The 15333-nt window shown below is 41.7% G+C and overlaps 3 protein-coding genes across 3 annotated transcripts; 2 read left to right on the forward strand and 1 right to left on the reverse strand.

The window, feature by feature from the left end:
• Positions 1 to 6460: 6460 nt before the first annotated feature.
• LOC125591819 lies at positions 6461 to 7588 on the forward strand. Its single transcript, XM_048766686.1, has 3 exons — positions 6461 to 6925; positions 6985 to 7286; positions 7438 to 7588. Exons 1-3 carry the CDS (start codon positions 6461 to 6463, stop codon positions 7586 to 7588), a joined length of 918 nt encoding a protein of 305 aa, XP_048622643.1.
• Positions 7589 to 9460: 1872 nt separating this feature from the next.
• Positions 9461 to 11251, forward strand: LOC125591820. Its single transcript, XM_048766687.1, has 5 exons — positions 9461 to 9673; positions 9751 to 9991; positions 10078 to 10694; positions 10765 to 10983; positions 11063 to 11251. The coding sequence occupies exons 1-5, from the start codon at positions 9461 to 9463 to the stop codon at positions 11249 to 11251; spliced, it is 1479 nt and encodes a 492-aa protein (XP_048622644.1).
• Positions 11252 to 14514: 3263 nt separating this feature from the next.
• LOC125591821 lies at positions 14515 to 15333 on the reverse strand. Its single transcript, XM_048766688.1, has one exon. It carries the CDS (start codon positions 15331 to 15333, stop codon positions 14515 to 14517), a length of 819 nt encoding a protein of 272 aa, XP_048622645.1.

Below are 15333 nucleotides of genomic sequence, written 5' to 3' on the forward strand. Positions count from 1 at the left end.
TCAACGGGGTATAAGCTTTAAGAATTTTGACGATCGTTATTATATATATATTTTTTTTTTGATTATAACGTGTCAATCGGTTTTACAGGGCTTGAACTTGCTTGGATCGGCCATTGAGGCGAGCCATAGAGAGGCCATGATCTATCGCTTTAAAGCGGAGAAGGCGGAAAAGGATCTTGCTCGCATGCGAGACGAGATGTTGGCGCGAGATGCTCAACTCGCTCGTGATCATGCCAGGGCTGTTCGTAGGGCGGAACGGAAGGGCAAGAGGGAAATTGTCGAGGTGATGAAGACTCGCACCTCTCAATTCCAGGTTGAGTAGGGGAACCTCAAGAACGCTTTCAACTCGCTGGGCGACTTCCGCGAGTGTCGCGGCTCAGTCGGGAGCCTTTGGAAGATGCGGGCGGATGACTACGTTTTCGAGAGGGAGATGGAGTTAATGAAGGGTGGCATGAAGGATCATGCTCACGCTGAGACGCTCATTTCTCCGATCGATGGGAAGATTCAGGGATTCAGGGATCCCATCCCGGTTTCTCCTGATACCGTAGAAACCACGACTGATTTTGCCGGTGACGATGAGGAAGTGAACTATCCCGCGGATGCATTCGGAGCTTCCTTGTCCGGGAATTTTAACTTTGATCTGTGAGTGTTTTGACGGGAAGAAGTTTTTTCCCTTATCTAGTATTTTGCGGCCAAGTGTGGCCTTTGTTCATATATGTCCGGCCGAGTGTGGCCTTCGAACTTTGTATGGGCCTGTTTTAGCCGTTTTTTTTTTGTTTTTATCGGGACTGGCCGTTGGTGGCTTTGAACCCCTACCGCTATGTGGTTTATATAATGGATGTTTGTTTGAGTTACTTTGTTTCGAGTAAGTTTGAAGTAAACATGAGTTGTCGTCTCATATTTAACTTCGTTGAGGCGTTCAATCTGTTGGTTCGTTTGAGACGTGAGTTTTCGTAAAAATTATTTATTCTTATGATCTTTCGGGAATGTTGAGATATGAACGGAGAGACATGTTTTATGAACGTGAGATATCATGTCTTTGAGATGTCTGAGACCAATACGATGGGTTTAGGGCAAGACCTAGGTTTACTCTCGGTTTTAAGGTTTGTGCGGTGACTAGCCGGCTATCGGTTTTCCTGTTGCGATTTCTACCTGATTCGTACCGATATAAAGTCCGTGATAGGTTCTCGGCTTATACGACTTGTATGGTACGAATCGAGCATCTTTCCAGAGACAATTTTTAAGCCAACTGGAAGTGCTAGACCAAAATTTCGGATTTTTTTTTGTAGCGCGCTTTCGTCCTTGTGTTGGACGTTCGAAGATCAAAAGAGTGATCAAGTTGCGTTTGTTTAAGATGGCTGCTGTGTTCGTCGGGGCCAATCGACGAACGGGATGTAAAATTTTTGGTGGTCGCGTTCGGACAATTTGTTTGTATCGTCTCGATTTTTAACTTGGCGACGTCTCGCAGTTATTTCGAAGACTATACGTATATTTTCAGTGCTGAAGAGAGATTGTCTTGCAATTTTGGGCCGTACGAGGCTGCTGACAAGAGTATTAACAAAAACGGAAATATGCCTAATTGCTGTAAGTGCTAAGCTTGCTCTAAGTCCTCCCTATGCCTCTCACCTAGGACTCCTTATATATTGGCTCCTAGGTCGGTTTACGCTTTTCCTCTTCTGCCTTTAAGCCGCCATAGCATAAAAATGGAGATATTCCATTTTTTCCGATCTTCGTAATTATCTTCAAAATTTCGTATTTATCCGCGGAAACTTGACATTTATCTTTCCTCGCAAACCAAGCGTAAACCGTCATGCGGCTTACGAGCTGTTGGTTAAGAAATCGTAAGTTGAGCCTCGAGTCATGTCTTAGGTCCCTTTGGGCCGTCTTCTGACTCGAGGCGTTTATTACGGCTTCTTTCGATAAAGAGTGAACTTCCCGCGGTTTTTTCCGTAAAGCTTGATCGATGACTTTGAATGGCGGGAAACATGAAATGGGTTCGCTACGGTCTTCGGGAGATAGCATCGAAGGGTAGACAACAAATGCATGGACTAATGTCGTATCGACGTCTCGGAAGAGCTCGGTCGCTACGTAGCGACCGAGCGAACGAACGCTCGGTCGCTACGTAGCGACCGAGCGGAACACGCGTTCGGTCGCTGTGTAGCGACCCTTTTTGAGCTCTTGTCCGATGTCTCGTGTTTCCTCCGCAAAGCTTTTCGTAAGGAAGAATCTATTTCGAAAAAGTATTTGTCGAAGAAGGTTTTTCGTTTTCTTCTTCAGGGATTTGGACGTTAACTTCGTCGTAACCGTTTTCGACCCCAACAATGTGTTGGCTAACCACCAAACAACACACAAAGATTAATTAGCTGACCACCAAATCAACAAGCCGGTTCACACCAATGAACTAGCTAAAGAACTCTCTCTCTCACTCAGAGAAGAAACAAAATAAACAACCAAAACTGAACTCCTTTATTCATCAAATGGACTACATATTTATAGTGTTTTGTAGTCAAAGACAATTAAAGAAAATGTGGGAAAACAATGAATAGAAAATACAAATTTGACTAGATCTAGTCATGGCACGGAAAATGGAGAAGACTAGATCTGGTCAAGGCACGGAAAATGGAGAAGACTAGTCAAGATGTCAAGGTTCATCCGAACCAGATGGATGCACGGGGTAACGATAAGGACGCTTGCGGGACTGTCCGGATGGTCCGCCGGATGAGAATGCATGTCCGTCTTCGGTTTCTTCACCACCCAAGTCAAGTCTGGCATGATCCAAGTCAAGTCTGGTACGGTGAAAAACATGAACCTCGGTTGAAATGTTCTGAACGTCCTGAACTCCATGCTGAGCTGGTTCCATGTAATGATCCGTGGACTGCGGCACATCTACTTGGTTTTTGTTTTATGCTTTTATTTATTTGGTTTTCTTTTTATCAGTAAATATGTTTACTTTTCATTTGATTTTGAATGATCACATTTGATGTTCTTTATTTTTGAATCGATTTTACTTAGTTTTGGTTACAAAATAGGCACAAATTAAATATTTTAAAACTTAAGAACCGATTTTACTCATGTTTTGGTTATAAAATAGGTAAAAATCATGTACTTTTAAACCGAAAAATCGATTAAAATCCGAACCCGAAAGTATATTGGGTTGTACCGGTTCTTTGAAGATTTACTAACCCCGATTCAAACTCGATAGAACCCGAATCGGTCCCGAACCGAACTTTCGTATAATTCGAATAGGACTGATTTTGATAAACCCAAAAAACCGAATCCCGATTGACACCCCGAATGCCCAGGCCTAGTTAATACCTTACAAAAAATGATGTATACTAAACCAAAGCAAAAAAAATAATCTAAATCCAAACTAAACCAAGTAAAAAAAACACTAAACCAAACCAAAGAAAAACCTAAACCTAAATCTGAGTTGAATCATCATCAGCCGCATCACGTCGTCATCTTCATCCACCGCATCACCATCACGCCATACATCCTTTGTCTTCTTCACTCTCCGGTGAGCAGAGGCGGCTAGCACCACCACCATGCCGTAACTCCTCTGTCTTCAAGCTCATGACAACCATCTCTGCTCACGATCCACCTTCCTGTACCAAATCAAAAGAAAATCAGAGAGAGAGAGATTGAAAGAGAGAGAGAGAGAAAGAGCTTGGTTCTCGTGAAGAAAGATGCGAAACGGATCCAGAGTGGCCAAGGTGGAGTAGATGACGGCATAAACTCCGAGGCTTGTTGGTGGTAGGGAAGCTCGTCGCCGTCTAAATCGGTGAGTCTGAGAGCTATAAGCTATCTTCCGGCGACTGTAGAGCTTCCGAATTGACTCCGACGTCGTTTATCGAAGGATTCACTCTACCGGATCGAGATGAGTTCGTGACGGTTAGAGAGAGTTAGATCTGAGGGTGGGGAGATTCGTTAGAGCTTCTCCGGGAAGCCTCGTCGAAGAGAGGTGGTACTTGATAGAGAGAAGCGAAGGTTGTCCAGATTCGGAGAACTTCGGCGGAGGAGATAGATGTCAGAGAAGTATCAGAGAGTGAAACGAGATAGAGAAATAGGAGAAAAAAAGGAAGTAAGAAGCTTCGACGCCATTGATGCCGTTCTTTGAGCTCTCTCGCTCTCTCTATCTTTGAGAAATTGAGATTTGGAGAAGATGACAAGTCGTATAGGAGAAGATAAACGAGAAAGAAAGAGATTTAATTGTTACCCTTGGATTACATTTCATCAATGGCTAGAAATTGCGATCTTTGAGAAACAATTTTAACCAATGAGAAATAAGGTTGAAGATAGACAAAAGGATAATTTTGACCTTTAGATTCTAATCAATCAATGGCCATAAAAAAAGTAATAAAAATTGTTTTTTCATATCTTTTTAATTGTTTGGAGTTTTGGGAGTATACGGATTAGATTTTTTATATGAAGATTTGTGATTAAGATATGTTTAGTGTTTAATGAAATTTAGGGAATATGGTTTATAGGTTATATATAGTTTTAATGTTTTGGATTAAGTTATATGTTTAATGAAATTTAGGGAATATGGTTGTTATATGTTTAATGTTTTGGATTAAGTTATATGTTTAATTTTGAAGATGTCAACTTTAAATATGAAAATATTAAAGGTTTAAGGTTTGTATGAAGATTTGAAGTTAAATAATAAAAAGATTAAAGTTGTTAGATTTTAGTCAAGTTTAGTGTATATGATTAATTTTGGGGTATGATATATATAAGTCTATAGTCTAGGGTTTGAGGTTAGATTTAATAAACTAAATTTTTAACAAATATTAAAATTTGAATTAAAATTTAAAACATGAGATTAAGATTATTTGATTAATAAAAAGATTAGAGTTGAAAGATTTTTAATTAGAATTTAGGGTATATGATTAACTTAAGATTAGTTTCAAGTTTGGAGTTTAGAATAAAGGTTTGAGTATAAGGTTTGAGGGTTAAAGGTTTGGGGTATTGATTTAAGATTTGAGATTAATTTTTAAAAATATTAATTTTTTGAGTTTATATTTAAGATTTGAAGTTAAATTTAAGATTTGATGTTAAAATTTTAGAGTTAAAATTTTTTAGTTTAGAGTTTATGATTCAGGGTTTATAGTTTATGATTTTTGGAGGCAAATATAATGGAGGGAGAGAAAAAGTGAAACAAGGGGTGAGAGGAAAAATCAATTGTTTTCCCGCTTAAATTATGCATAGCGTTTTGAAAATGAAAGTGCTATGTATATTATGTTTCGAAAAAGCGTTTGCAGAATTAAATCCGGACTAACCAAACATAGCGTTTGCATTTTCACAAACGCTATGTAAAAGTAAGAGGTATGAAAAACACAACATAATCGAAAAAACGCTATCCTGTTATGATATCAAGATTTCTTGTAGTGATAGTAGTTAAGAAAAACCTGTGACCGAGGGGATGCAAGGTGATATACATTCTGCTAGATGTGGAGCATCGGATGTATCAATAAACCATGCATTTTTTGAATTTCTACCGGCAGTTCAACTTTGGGCACTCTCAAAGATTCCATCGTATTCGTATATTTTACTTACCCATTCACTTTTTGTAAATATGGATCATCTGTTTTGGAGAGTCTTCTCACAAATGGAAGATCACCAGTTTGCATGGATATTATGGTACATTTGGAAGGGTCGGAAAAACAAAGTCTTCAATAATGTGGATCGATGGAATCTTTACTTTTGGGTGAGGAACATGCATCAATTACACAAAGGATAGTCCAAAATACAGAGGTAGAGATTACGACTTTACTATCCATACCAGGCAGATGGTGTTTTACAAATGGACCACGGAAAGACTGGAAAAAATTTCAGGACAAAATTGGTATATTACCTTAGAAGAATTTGATTGATTGGTGGGGCCAAGAAACACTTGGGCTAGTCTGTCCCCCCTTCACTCGGAAGTAGAAGCGTTTATTTGGGTTATGGAATGCATGAGAAATTTAAGTCAATTTCATGTCACATTTGCAACGGATTCTCAATTGGTGAAGATGGTTTTGGAACCAAGAGAAATGCCAACATTTGTAAGTTATTTGGAAGACATAAAAATCCTAAAATGAAATTTCACAACTTAGAGATCATTCATGTACCACAAATACAAAGCACGAATACAAAGTTCAATATCGGATAGCTTTGCACGCAGTGCCAGGAAACAACTGTCGTTTATCGTTCAAATGGATGCGGAGTTACCAGTTTGATTTGTAGAGTCTTCGTGAGCTTATGTTGATGAAAAAAAACTACTTACATTTATTCCTATGTTTTATGAATAACAAAGTATCTTACATCTCTATAATAGTTTTGAGAAATCTATTTTTGATGTATTCCTCAAGTTACTTTTCACAAGCCTAACTATGTAAGCAATTTTAATAAATTTAAATTAACCTAACAATTACTTTTTAGATATTATGATTTAAATGCGTATATATGACTTATTTATTAAATGCTGCCACAACAAGATAGTAATTTTCACTTGTATCCTATAGCTTTTGCTATAGTTGATTCTGAGAATGATGCCTCATGGAGTTGGTTTATGAAATGTCTGAAAACCATCATTCCTGATGAAGAGGATTTGGTTTATGTCTCTGATCATGCAACCTCAATTGAAAACGCTCTTTTACAACATTATCTGCTTGCTCACCATGGAATCTGCGTCTTTCACTTTGAAAAGAATGTCCAGGACAATTTCAAGAGTTCAACACTTGTCCCTTTGGTTGTTGAAGCTGCTTATGCCTACACCAAGGATGATTTTGATTGCTATTTTCATGAGATTGAGGCGTCCGACATTGTATTAGCAGATTATCTTCGTAAAGCAGACTTCAGGAAGTGGTCCCGAGCTTATTCTCCTGCAAATGGCTTCAACATCATGACGTCAAACTTGGCCGAATCTATAAATTCTTTGCTGAAAGTGAGTCGTGAGTATCCAATAGTCTGTCTTTTGACACTATTAGGATGATAATGACTAAGTGGTTCACTGAACAACGTGAGCAAGGAGTTCGTCACATGCACCCTGTCACTCTCGTTGTGGGGAACAAGATGAAGGAGCTATATGATTTTACGTCTCGCTTTCTCGAAGTTTCCAAAATCAATGATTCAGAGTTTGAGGTTAAGGGAGATACAAGAGATCAAGTGGTGAATTTTCAAACAAGGCATTGCTCATGCTTTGTGTTTGATGTTGAGAAGTTTCCTTGTGCTCATGCAATTGCCGCTGCAAAGGCTGGAAATAAGCATGAAACTGATTATGTCGATGAGTTTTTCTCCAATAAAAGGTGCGTTCTCTCAGTCATTGTGGTAATACTTTACCACGTCTATATAATTGATCGAATTTATAAGGTTTTATAAACATTGTTCTACAACACTTCTTTTTCATTTTTCTTTCTTGGTTGTACCTTTATCTAATTCTCTTAATTTTCTTATTAGGTTTACACTAGCATATTCAGAGAGTGTATATCCTGTTGGTGATAAAGCATATTGGGATATTCCTCCCCATGTAGCTTCGTTTGTTTGTCGCCCTCCATCTACACGATTTCCTAGTGGCAGGAGGGAAAAAAAGAGGATACCAAGTTCGTAGGAGTATGGAAAATATCGGCCCATATCCAAACCATCACCCAAGTCTTACAAATGTAGCAGATGTGGATAGAAAGGACACAACAAAGGTAGTTGTGTAATGCCTATTTGATAACTGAGTAGTATAAAAACTTGTGTGCAATTGATTATTTTATATGATGTTATAAGAGACAATTGGAATCACATAGCTTTTGGGGAACCTTTTATTATTACATTTATCATTTTATAATGCTTTATAAAGTTTACATGTGTCTAATAGAAGTTATGTTACTTATTATACGAAATGTGTACATTAACCACCCTTTATAAAACATTAGGATTCAGATTAATTGCAGAAATTATATGTTCTTTTGATATCTTAGCTTACCTGCATGAACATAAATAAAATATGTTTCCTTATCAAAGGATTAAGGTACAAACCAAAAAATATTTTCCTCATCATGGAGGATTAAGGTACAAGCCAAAAGATGTTTCTCATTGAAGACATCAACAAAAGATAACACTAAAACTGAAAGTTTCATTGATATTAGTTAAAAGCACTAAAAACTGAAAGAGCTTCATTTCTTCAAATTCGCCATGCTTCTAATCGGTTTTTTCCAGATCTTCCAATACACGTCCTATCACATCACCAGCTGAATCTTCTTGTTTCTTTTGTCTTTTTGATTTGGAGGTGTCAACGTTAGGTTCCTTTATAAGCATAATAATCAAGAAAATCAGAAATGATAATTGGATGTAGTCAATGAAATTTGAAAGAATATTTTAGAAACCATTATACACAGAGATATTTACCTTATTTCCTCTTCCACGTTTCTTTGTAAACTTCACGGGCTTGTTAGATGCATCCTCATTCAGTTCTCTATCCTTCAATTTAATGACACAATAAGTAAAGTTACATAGAGTATATTAAACATTTAAAAAGTCAATCAATTTATAAAGACTTATAAATTAGCTTACTTCCTTGGTTTCCTGATTTTCACTATCTATAGCATCGACTTCTGCATCATCTTCTACTTGTTGTTGTACTTCATGGGGGGGGGGGGGTTACACCTTTCTTCATTCCTGTAGAACCTAAAATCTACACAAAGTATTTGATAGTGATCGGGATTTGATCTAGCGAAGACAAATGATGTAGGCAACGATATCTTCAGAACACAACGATGTTAAATAGTTTCCAGTAGGTGAAAATGGACTTTATTGATGAATAAGATCGAATACAATGAATTGAACTAGATCGAGTGGTACAAATGAGATAGGTAAAGAAAGAATCTAAAAGTGGAAAGACAACAAGATCGATATGAATGTTTAGCTCTCTCTAGGGTTTTCAACGTATCCTCTTCTGTTTCCATTCCTCATCCTTTATAGTAAGCTGACTTCGAGACTTCTGTGGTAGCTCCGCGATCTCAGCTTCTTGTTGCGCGATCTCCGCGACCTCGACGACTCCTTCTCGAGCTCGTATCCTCGCTACGGGCGCAGCCCCTTTAAGGCCCATGTCTTTGATCACGGCCCACTATGGTATTGACCAAAATTGGGTCCAACATTTGTCCCCCAGCCTCTTTTGATTTGATCGAAAAGGAAAAGGAGCGGTTGTCTTTTGATCCGGGTCTTCTGGTTTGATAACAGATATCGCTCGGATCCGGTTTAAATGATCGTTTTCAAAAAAGCCGTTCGTTGGCGCGTTTTTTTTTATTATTTTAATCGGTAACGGTTACTTTAGCCGCCGCTAGGGCATAGGCTAGGTAATAATTACTTTTCTCGATAGCGATGATAGAGCCGTTAAGGTGGCTTATATATACGTAGAGGATCTTCTTTTTGCCTCAATCTCGTTTCTTCTTTCTAGTCTCTTTCCTCTGCTCCGAAAATTTTTGTCGAGCTTAAGATGTCTTCGTCGTTAAATTTCCCTCGTCCGACTATCGAGGCTGATGATCTCGAGAACCTTTACAAGGTGTACGGGGTCGATCGCGCTGTCGTTCTTGATTTGGCCGGTACGAATGAGACTCTCGAAACCGTGAGAGAAGGCTACTACGGAGCCTATATTTCCTTCTTTCATTCCTGCGGTCTTACCTTCCTGATCCCGGAGCCAATACTGGAGGTCCTGGCGGAGCTTGGGTTACGCTTACCCAGCTTCTCCCAAATTTTCTTAGGCATCTTGTCGCCTTCTTGGTTAAGGCTAGGGAGGAGGGTCTTGCTTTTGGTCTTAGTGAGTTTTGTCAGCTCGTTCTGGTGAAGCGGAATAAGCAGAACCCAGGTACTTTCCTCGTGTCTCCGCGCCCAGGTGGCCACATCATCGAAGACATCCCTTATCGCGACGAGAAGTGGCGCGAGCAATTTTTCGTTTTCAATATGGATCCAGCATCTATGGGTGACTTCGATTTCTCCCAGCTTCCCCGACGTTGGGCTGAGAATATCGGTTAGTTTTCTTTTGCCTATGTGCTGATGATTTCTTTGTTTAGGGAGTCGAAGATTAAAACTTTCGTTTATTTTCGTTTGATTTAGTTCCTTCTGGAAGTTCTTCAATGTCGGATGAGATCCGCGATATTATGAGGGCCCTTCGGAGAGGTTGTTCAAACTGGTCTACTTTTGATCGAACTCGGATTCAAAATGTCCACGCCTTGCCGGCGGGGACCAATAAAGCTCCTTCGGCCGAGGGGTCTGAAGGCGAGACCGATCATTCCCAGGAGGTCGTAGCGACTCCTTCTGTTCAGACTCAGTCTTCAAATTGGCTAACTAGGCAGCTTGTGAGAAGATCGTCATTTCAAACTTCTGGGTTTGCATCGAGGGACCGAGCTTCCGGAAAATCTCCCTTGATCTCGATTCATGATTCCGACGACGAAGATGTTTCAGGAGAGACTCGACCTCCTGTCTCGTTGAGTCCTGGCTCAGAAGACGAGACCATGGCGGCGACTCGTAAGCGACGTCGGTCATCGGAAGGTGACTTGCCCAGTCCGTCTCGTCCTAGGTTTGCTTCTGAGGGAGATGGCTCTTTGTTTGCGGCCCAAAGCGAATTAATTTACCTCTCTGGTCGCATGAGGTCAGCGGGTTGTCGTCTCCCATCTCTCGCTTCCTCAGTCGAGAGGGAAGCCTATGTCAAGGTTGCTGTGGCGAGCTCTAAGGTTCGTCTCTCGCCTTCATTCTATTTGAAAAGCTGTTTTGTGGTATTTGCTCATTTCCATTTCTTCTCAGATGATGGAAGCTTTTAATGAGTACGTCGTGATGATGGCGGATCATGTCGTGGCTTCTCGGAACGACAAGGAAATCGAGAGTATTGGTTCTGAGATCAAGAGGCTTTCGAAGGAGCTCGAAGCCACCAAGCGAGAAGGGAAGAAGGATGCCGAGAAGATCGAAGATTTGACTGAAGACTGGAGAAGATTTGCTCTGACATCCCAGATGGTTGCTCAAAGGGCAAGAATTTCGCCGCGCTTCTTGTATTGCTCGTCGCGATATTGCGGCAAAGTATCGGGAAGTTCTCGAATCTTTGAAGGGTAGGTGGGCGAGCAAGAAGAAGGAAGTGTCTGCTGAGATCTGGCTACAAGAAGTGACCGCAAACATCGATCTCCTGAACGAGCTTAGGGATGGGGGCCTGACTGTGGATGCGGAGCTTGCACGATTAAAGGGAATTGAAGGAGATTGTGAGGATCTTGTCGCCCTAGCCGCCGTGCCGGATTGGTAGATCTCTGAGCTCGATCTTCCTCAAGTCTCAGATTATTCGGTGGATCAAGTCGGGGGGGTCGTCTGTCCCCGATGATTCCGTTTCTAGTTAGTTTTTTCTGTTTTAATATCTTTTGGTTTTTTTGACGATCTTTGATCTTGATATCTTGGATATCTTTTAATGGATAAGCATAATATTTTGGAATATCCTTGTTGCTTTAGCTTTCGAGATTCTTTTTGTTCGGCTAGTTGAGATATGGCGAGGTTCCGATCCCTATAAAGCTTTGGCTTTGTTCTAGGATTCGTCATAGTATCTCATTTAGTTTCAATTTTGCTCGCTAAAGGAATATGACTTCAAGAAGATCCAACTCTCGCGATTCCGATAGCGTACGAACTCGAACTGGTAGTGCCACTGCGGAACGTATTCGATCCGGAGATGTGAGTGATGCACTCACAGAAGTTCTTTGTGAGGAGACCCAACTTCCGCGGCCTTCAACCAAAGGGGCCAAAGACCCTGAGGGTGAAAAATCTGTTTCCCGCGTTAAGTCGAGTAGCCCAACGGGTTTGGAGGGGCATGATCGTCCTCCGAAGAAGGCTAAAACGAATGGTTCGGATCGTCGTCTTGGTATCTCGGGTGAAGCTGCTATTGCTAAGCCGTTCCACTAGCAGTTCTCGCATTCCAAGGATTGTCCTATTATGGAAGATCCAGACAGTGTTGCTCATTTAGTGAGGCACTTCAAACCTGCTGGATGTGCGCTTCCCTCTCTGCGTAATATGACGGAGCGCGGGGCTTACGTAAAGATGGTTGTGGCCCATGCCAAGGTCGTTCCTTTTGAAATTTGGTTCTTGTCGGTTTGTTTTGTCTAAACTGATTTATCATGTTTCAGGCTATGGAGGCTAACAACGAGTTTGTGGTGATTTTAGAAAAACGCCTGCAAGATGTTCCGCGTTCTGACGAACTTTATGAAATAAAGAAGGTCGTTTGTGAGCTAAAGTTCGGTCTAAAGATGGCTCAAGACCGGGAGCGTGCCAATGCTGCTCAACTGACTACCGCTGAAAAGCTGGGGAATCAGGCTGCTTCGCTCGAAGATCGTCTGCGAGTTGTGAGTAACGAAAGGAAGTCGGCCCTCGAGCAAGTTTCCTTTTTGGAAGAGAAGGTTGAATCTTCTGCCAATAAGTTCTTTGACGACCTTCGCCGCGCGACTCGTGAGGCCAAAAAGACTATGGCGGATAGCTATATGGATGTGCTGGTCTCTCTGAAGGAGAAATGGAAAAAGAAGAAGGCTGCAACTGATTGTGAGGCTCGTCTTCGAGAAGTCATGGCAAATATAGATCTCTTGAACGAGATCATGAGCAACAATCTCCTAGCTTCGAATGAGTTGTTGCGGCTTCGAGCGAAGGAGATCGAGCTTTTGTCCGAGGTCGATGTGATGGCGACTTCGGATTTTTCCGTTGGAAAGCTCGACCTGCCTCAGATTTCAGAGGATCTGCCGGAGGATTTCTTCGATAAGGTCCCTTCTGTGGCGGATGACGTGGCGAAATGCTCGGGTGATCGCTTTGAGGATGGTGAATTTGGCATCGAAGGGTAGCTTTAGGGACTTTCTTTGTTTTTCCCTCTACCATTTGTTTCTTTATTATTATTTTTATTTAATAAAGAAGGGATCGTGGGTCCCGATTTATTTGTTGCCATTTTTATGTTTTATGCGAGGCCGATCTTTTGGGGCCATGTGTCGATTTGTTCTAGATACTTCTATCGACAGTTTCGATGTAACAAAAGATTTTGTTAGCTAGTTTTGTCGCGCTTGTTGGCGGAGTTAGCCGCGGACGAGGACTTGATCAGGGTCCTGGTTTTTGGTCAACTATCGCAGTTAGGCGATTTTCTGACACGAAAAGTCTGGTGTGTTCGAATGTCTAAGAACTGTATTTATTAAGATGTCGGATTCTCTTTCGTTACATATTTGTGAAAAGAAGGCAGTTTTTGATATTGTCGTGCCGTTTGTTCTTCGGGTGTTGCGATATGCCCACTTTGAGTTCTGTAGGTGGAAGGTGACTGGACTCGTGTCGTGAGTTGCCTACGTACCTTCGTCGAGGGATCAAGTCATAACGTAGTTCAATTATTTTCCCTGGGATGGGGTATGTTGTTCGATTGTTCATGTTCGTAGGTACGTCTGTCATTAATTTTGGCTGCCTGATTAAGGGTGTAGCTCAATGTCGTTAAAGCTCGCGAGGTAGAAGAACTCCTCTGATAGTTTCGAATCCTTTCGAGGTTGGAAATTTCAGGCATTGGTGATATGTCGAGGGGACTGCCTTCATGTTGTATAGCCAAGGTCTCCCGAGGATTGCATTGAATGGGGCTGGACGGTCTATCACGATGAATTCAACGATTTTTTCTGATTTCTCCAGCGGTTACCGCGAGCTCGATCGATCCGAGAGAATAGGTGGTCTTTCCTGCGAAGCCGATGAGGGGAGTTCGCTCTTGCTTTAGGAGTGCTCTAGTGAATCCCATTTTTTAAACGCATCGTAGAAGAGGACATCGGCCGAACTTCCGGTGTTGATCATTACTCGGGATAGTTCACAGCCACCGACGTCGATTCGTATCACGAGCGCGTAGTCGTGTGGTTTACCGAGGTATACGATTTCCTTTTCGTTGAAAGTGATTTCGTGATCGGGACTTGACAAGGGCTCTCTAATTCCTACGTTGTTTTCTGCTCTTCGTTGGTATGCTTTGATTGAGTTGACCGAATTGCAGAATTTGGAGCCTCCGTAGATGAAGTCGATCCGTTTTTGCCCTTGTTATGGGCCGGAAAATTCCACCTCTTAGTCAGTGCTGTTCGGCAGTGTCTTTGCCCCCCAGACAGATTGCGATTGAGAGTCTGCATTCTATCTTGTTTTTGAATCGGTTTCTCCAGCAGCTCCCGAATTTTGGTCATTTTATTCTTTCGCTTGAAGTTGGAGATTTTTACGCTAGGAGGTTTTGTGTTTGGGTTGTATGGAGTGACACCGGGAGGGGGGGGTGACTTAGTCGGGATTTTCCAATGTGCGGATTGCTACCGAGATGTCGAAGCGGATTTTTCCTTCGGTTTGGCTCTTGATTTCATCGGTTGTGTTGCTGTTCTGCCCCCATGAAATCATGTCAACTCTTTTCTTCAGGGCTGGGGTGGGGGGGGAGAGCTCGGTGATTCCTGTTCGATATCCCTGCCTCTTTTGTTTGTTGGGGCTTTGGCCTTTCGGTTGAATTTCGGAGTCACTGGCTCTTCTTCTTCTTCGGCTTCTTTATTAGTTTTCTTATTTTTCGTTTTGATTGCGAAGTGCGGCTCGACATTCTTCGGTCGAGTGGCCCTTGCGATCATGGAAAGCACAGTATTTGCTAAGGTTGTATGTTGAAGACTTTTGCGGCGAATTATTTATTGCGTAGGAATGTTGCCCTTTGGTGGTTCGTTCTTTAGGAGTAGCAGGTTTTTTGGTTGCGTTGTTCTTGTTCGCGCTATATTGTTCTTTCAGGGCTGCGACTTCCTCTTCGTGAGTGGCGATATAAGAGACTCGGTGTAGGGTGTCGTCCGACGAGATAGGTGCTCGTACCGCCAATTCTTCCCTGAATTTGGATGAGAACCAGACACCATTCTTTAAAGCTGCGAGGGCAACGACTTCGTTCGGATGTGAGATCTTAGCTTTGATTTCTCGGAATTTGTTTATGTATGCTCTTAATGGCTTGAAAGGCGCTTGTTTGAGATTCCAGAGATCTTCTTTGGTAACTCTTGTCTCTATGAAGACTGAGTATTGTTTGAGGAACGTAGATACCAACTGGGTAAAGTTGTCGATAGAATTTTCTTCTAGTCTAGCGAACCACTCTAGTGTGACTCCAGTGAGGTTCTCGGCAAAGAAACGGCAGTATCCAGCTTCTTTTTCGTCGTCGGTGAGGTGTGCTCTTGATATCGCTAGACGGAAAGCTTGCACATGGGCCTTCGGGTTTGTGTTCCCGGCGTATTCGGGGAATTTTAGTTTCCCAACGTGATGCAGTCTTACGCTGGTGATTATGTTTGTGAATGGGGTCCTTCTCGTTTCCTCGATGACCATGTCGATATCGGGAGCGGAGCTCGTCGCCAT

The sequence above is a fragment of the Brassica napus genome, chromosome C8 (genome assembly GCF_020379485.1).
Source record: "Brassica napus cultivar Da-Ae chromosome C8, Da-Ae, whole genome shotgun sequence".
NCBI lineage: Eukaryota > Viridiplantae > Streptophyta > Magnoliopsida > Brassicales > Brassicaceae > Brassica > Brassica napus.

What these genes read in the sequence shown, in the direction of transcription:
- LOC125591821 (XM_048766688.1), bottom strand. Translation starts at nt 15,333, where the DNA reads ATGGCGACGAGCTCCGCTCCCGATATCGACATGGTCATCGAGGAAACG.
- LOC125591820 (XM_048766687.1), top strand. Translation starts at nt 9,461, where the DNA reads ATGTCTTCGTCGTTAAATTTCCCTCGTCCGACTATCGAGGCTGATGAT. An exon ending in TCCCGGAGCCAATACTGGAG is followed by an intron (nt 9,674 to 9,750) that starts GTCCTGGCGGAG and finishes TTCTTGGTTAAG; the next exon opens with GCTAGGGAGGAGGGTCTTGC. An exon ending in ACGTTGGGCTGAGAATATCG is followed by an intron (nt 9,992 to 10,077) that starts GTTAGTTTTCTT and finishes CGTTTGATTTAG; the next exon opens with TTCCTTCTGGAAGTTCTTCA.
- LOC125591819 (XM_048766686.1), top strand. Translation starts at nt 6,461, where the DNA reads ATGCTGCCACAACAAGATAGTAATTTTCACTTGTATCCTATAGCTTTT. An exon ending in CTATAAATTCTTTGCTGAAA is followed by an intron (nt 6,926 to 6,984) that starts GTGAGTCGTGAG and finishes ATAATGACTAAG; the next exon opens with TGGTTCACTGAACAACGTGA. An exon ending in GAGTTTTTCTCCAATAAAAG is followed by an intron (nt 7,287 to 7,437) that starts GTGCGTTCTCTC and finishes TTTTCTTATTAG; the next exon opens with GTTTACACTAGCATATTCAG.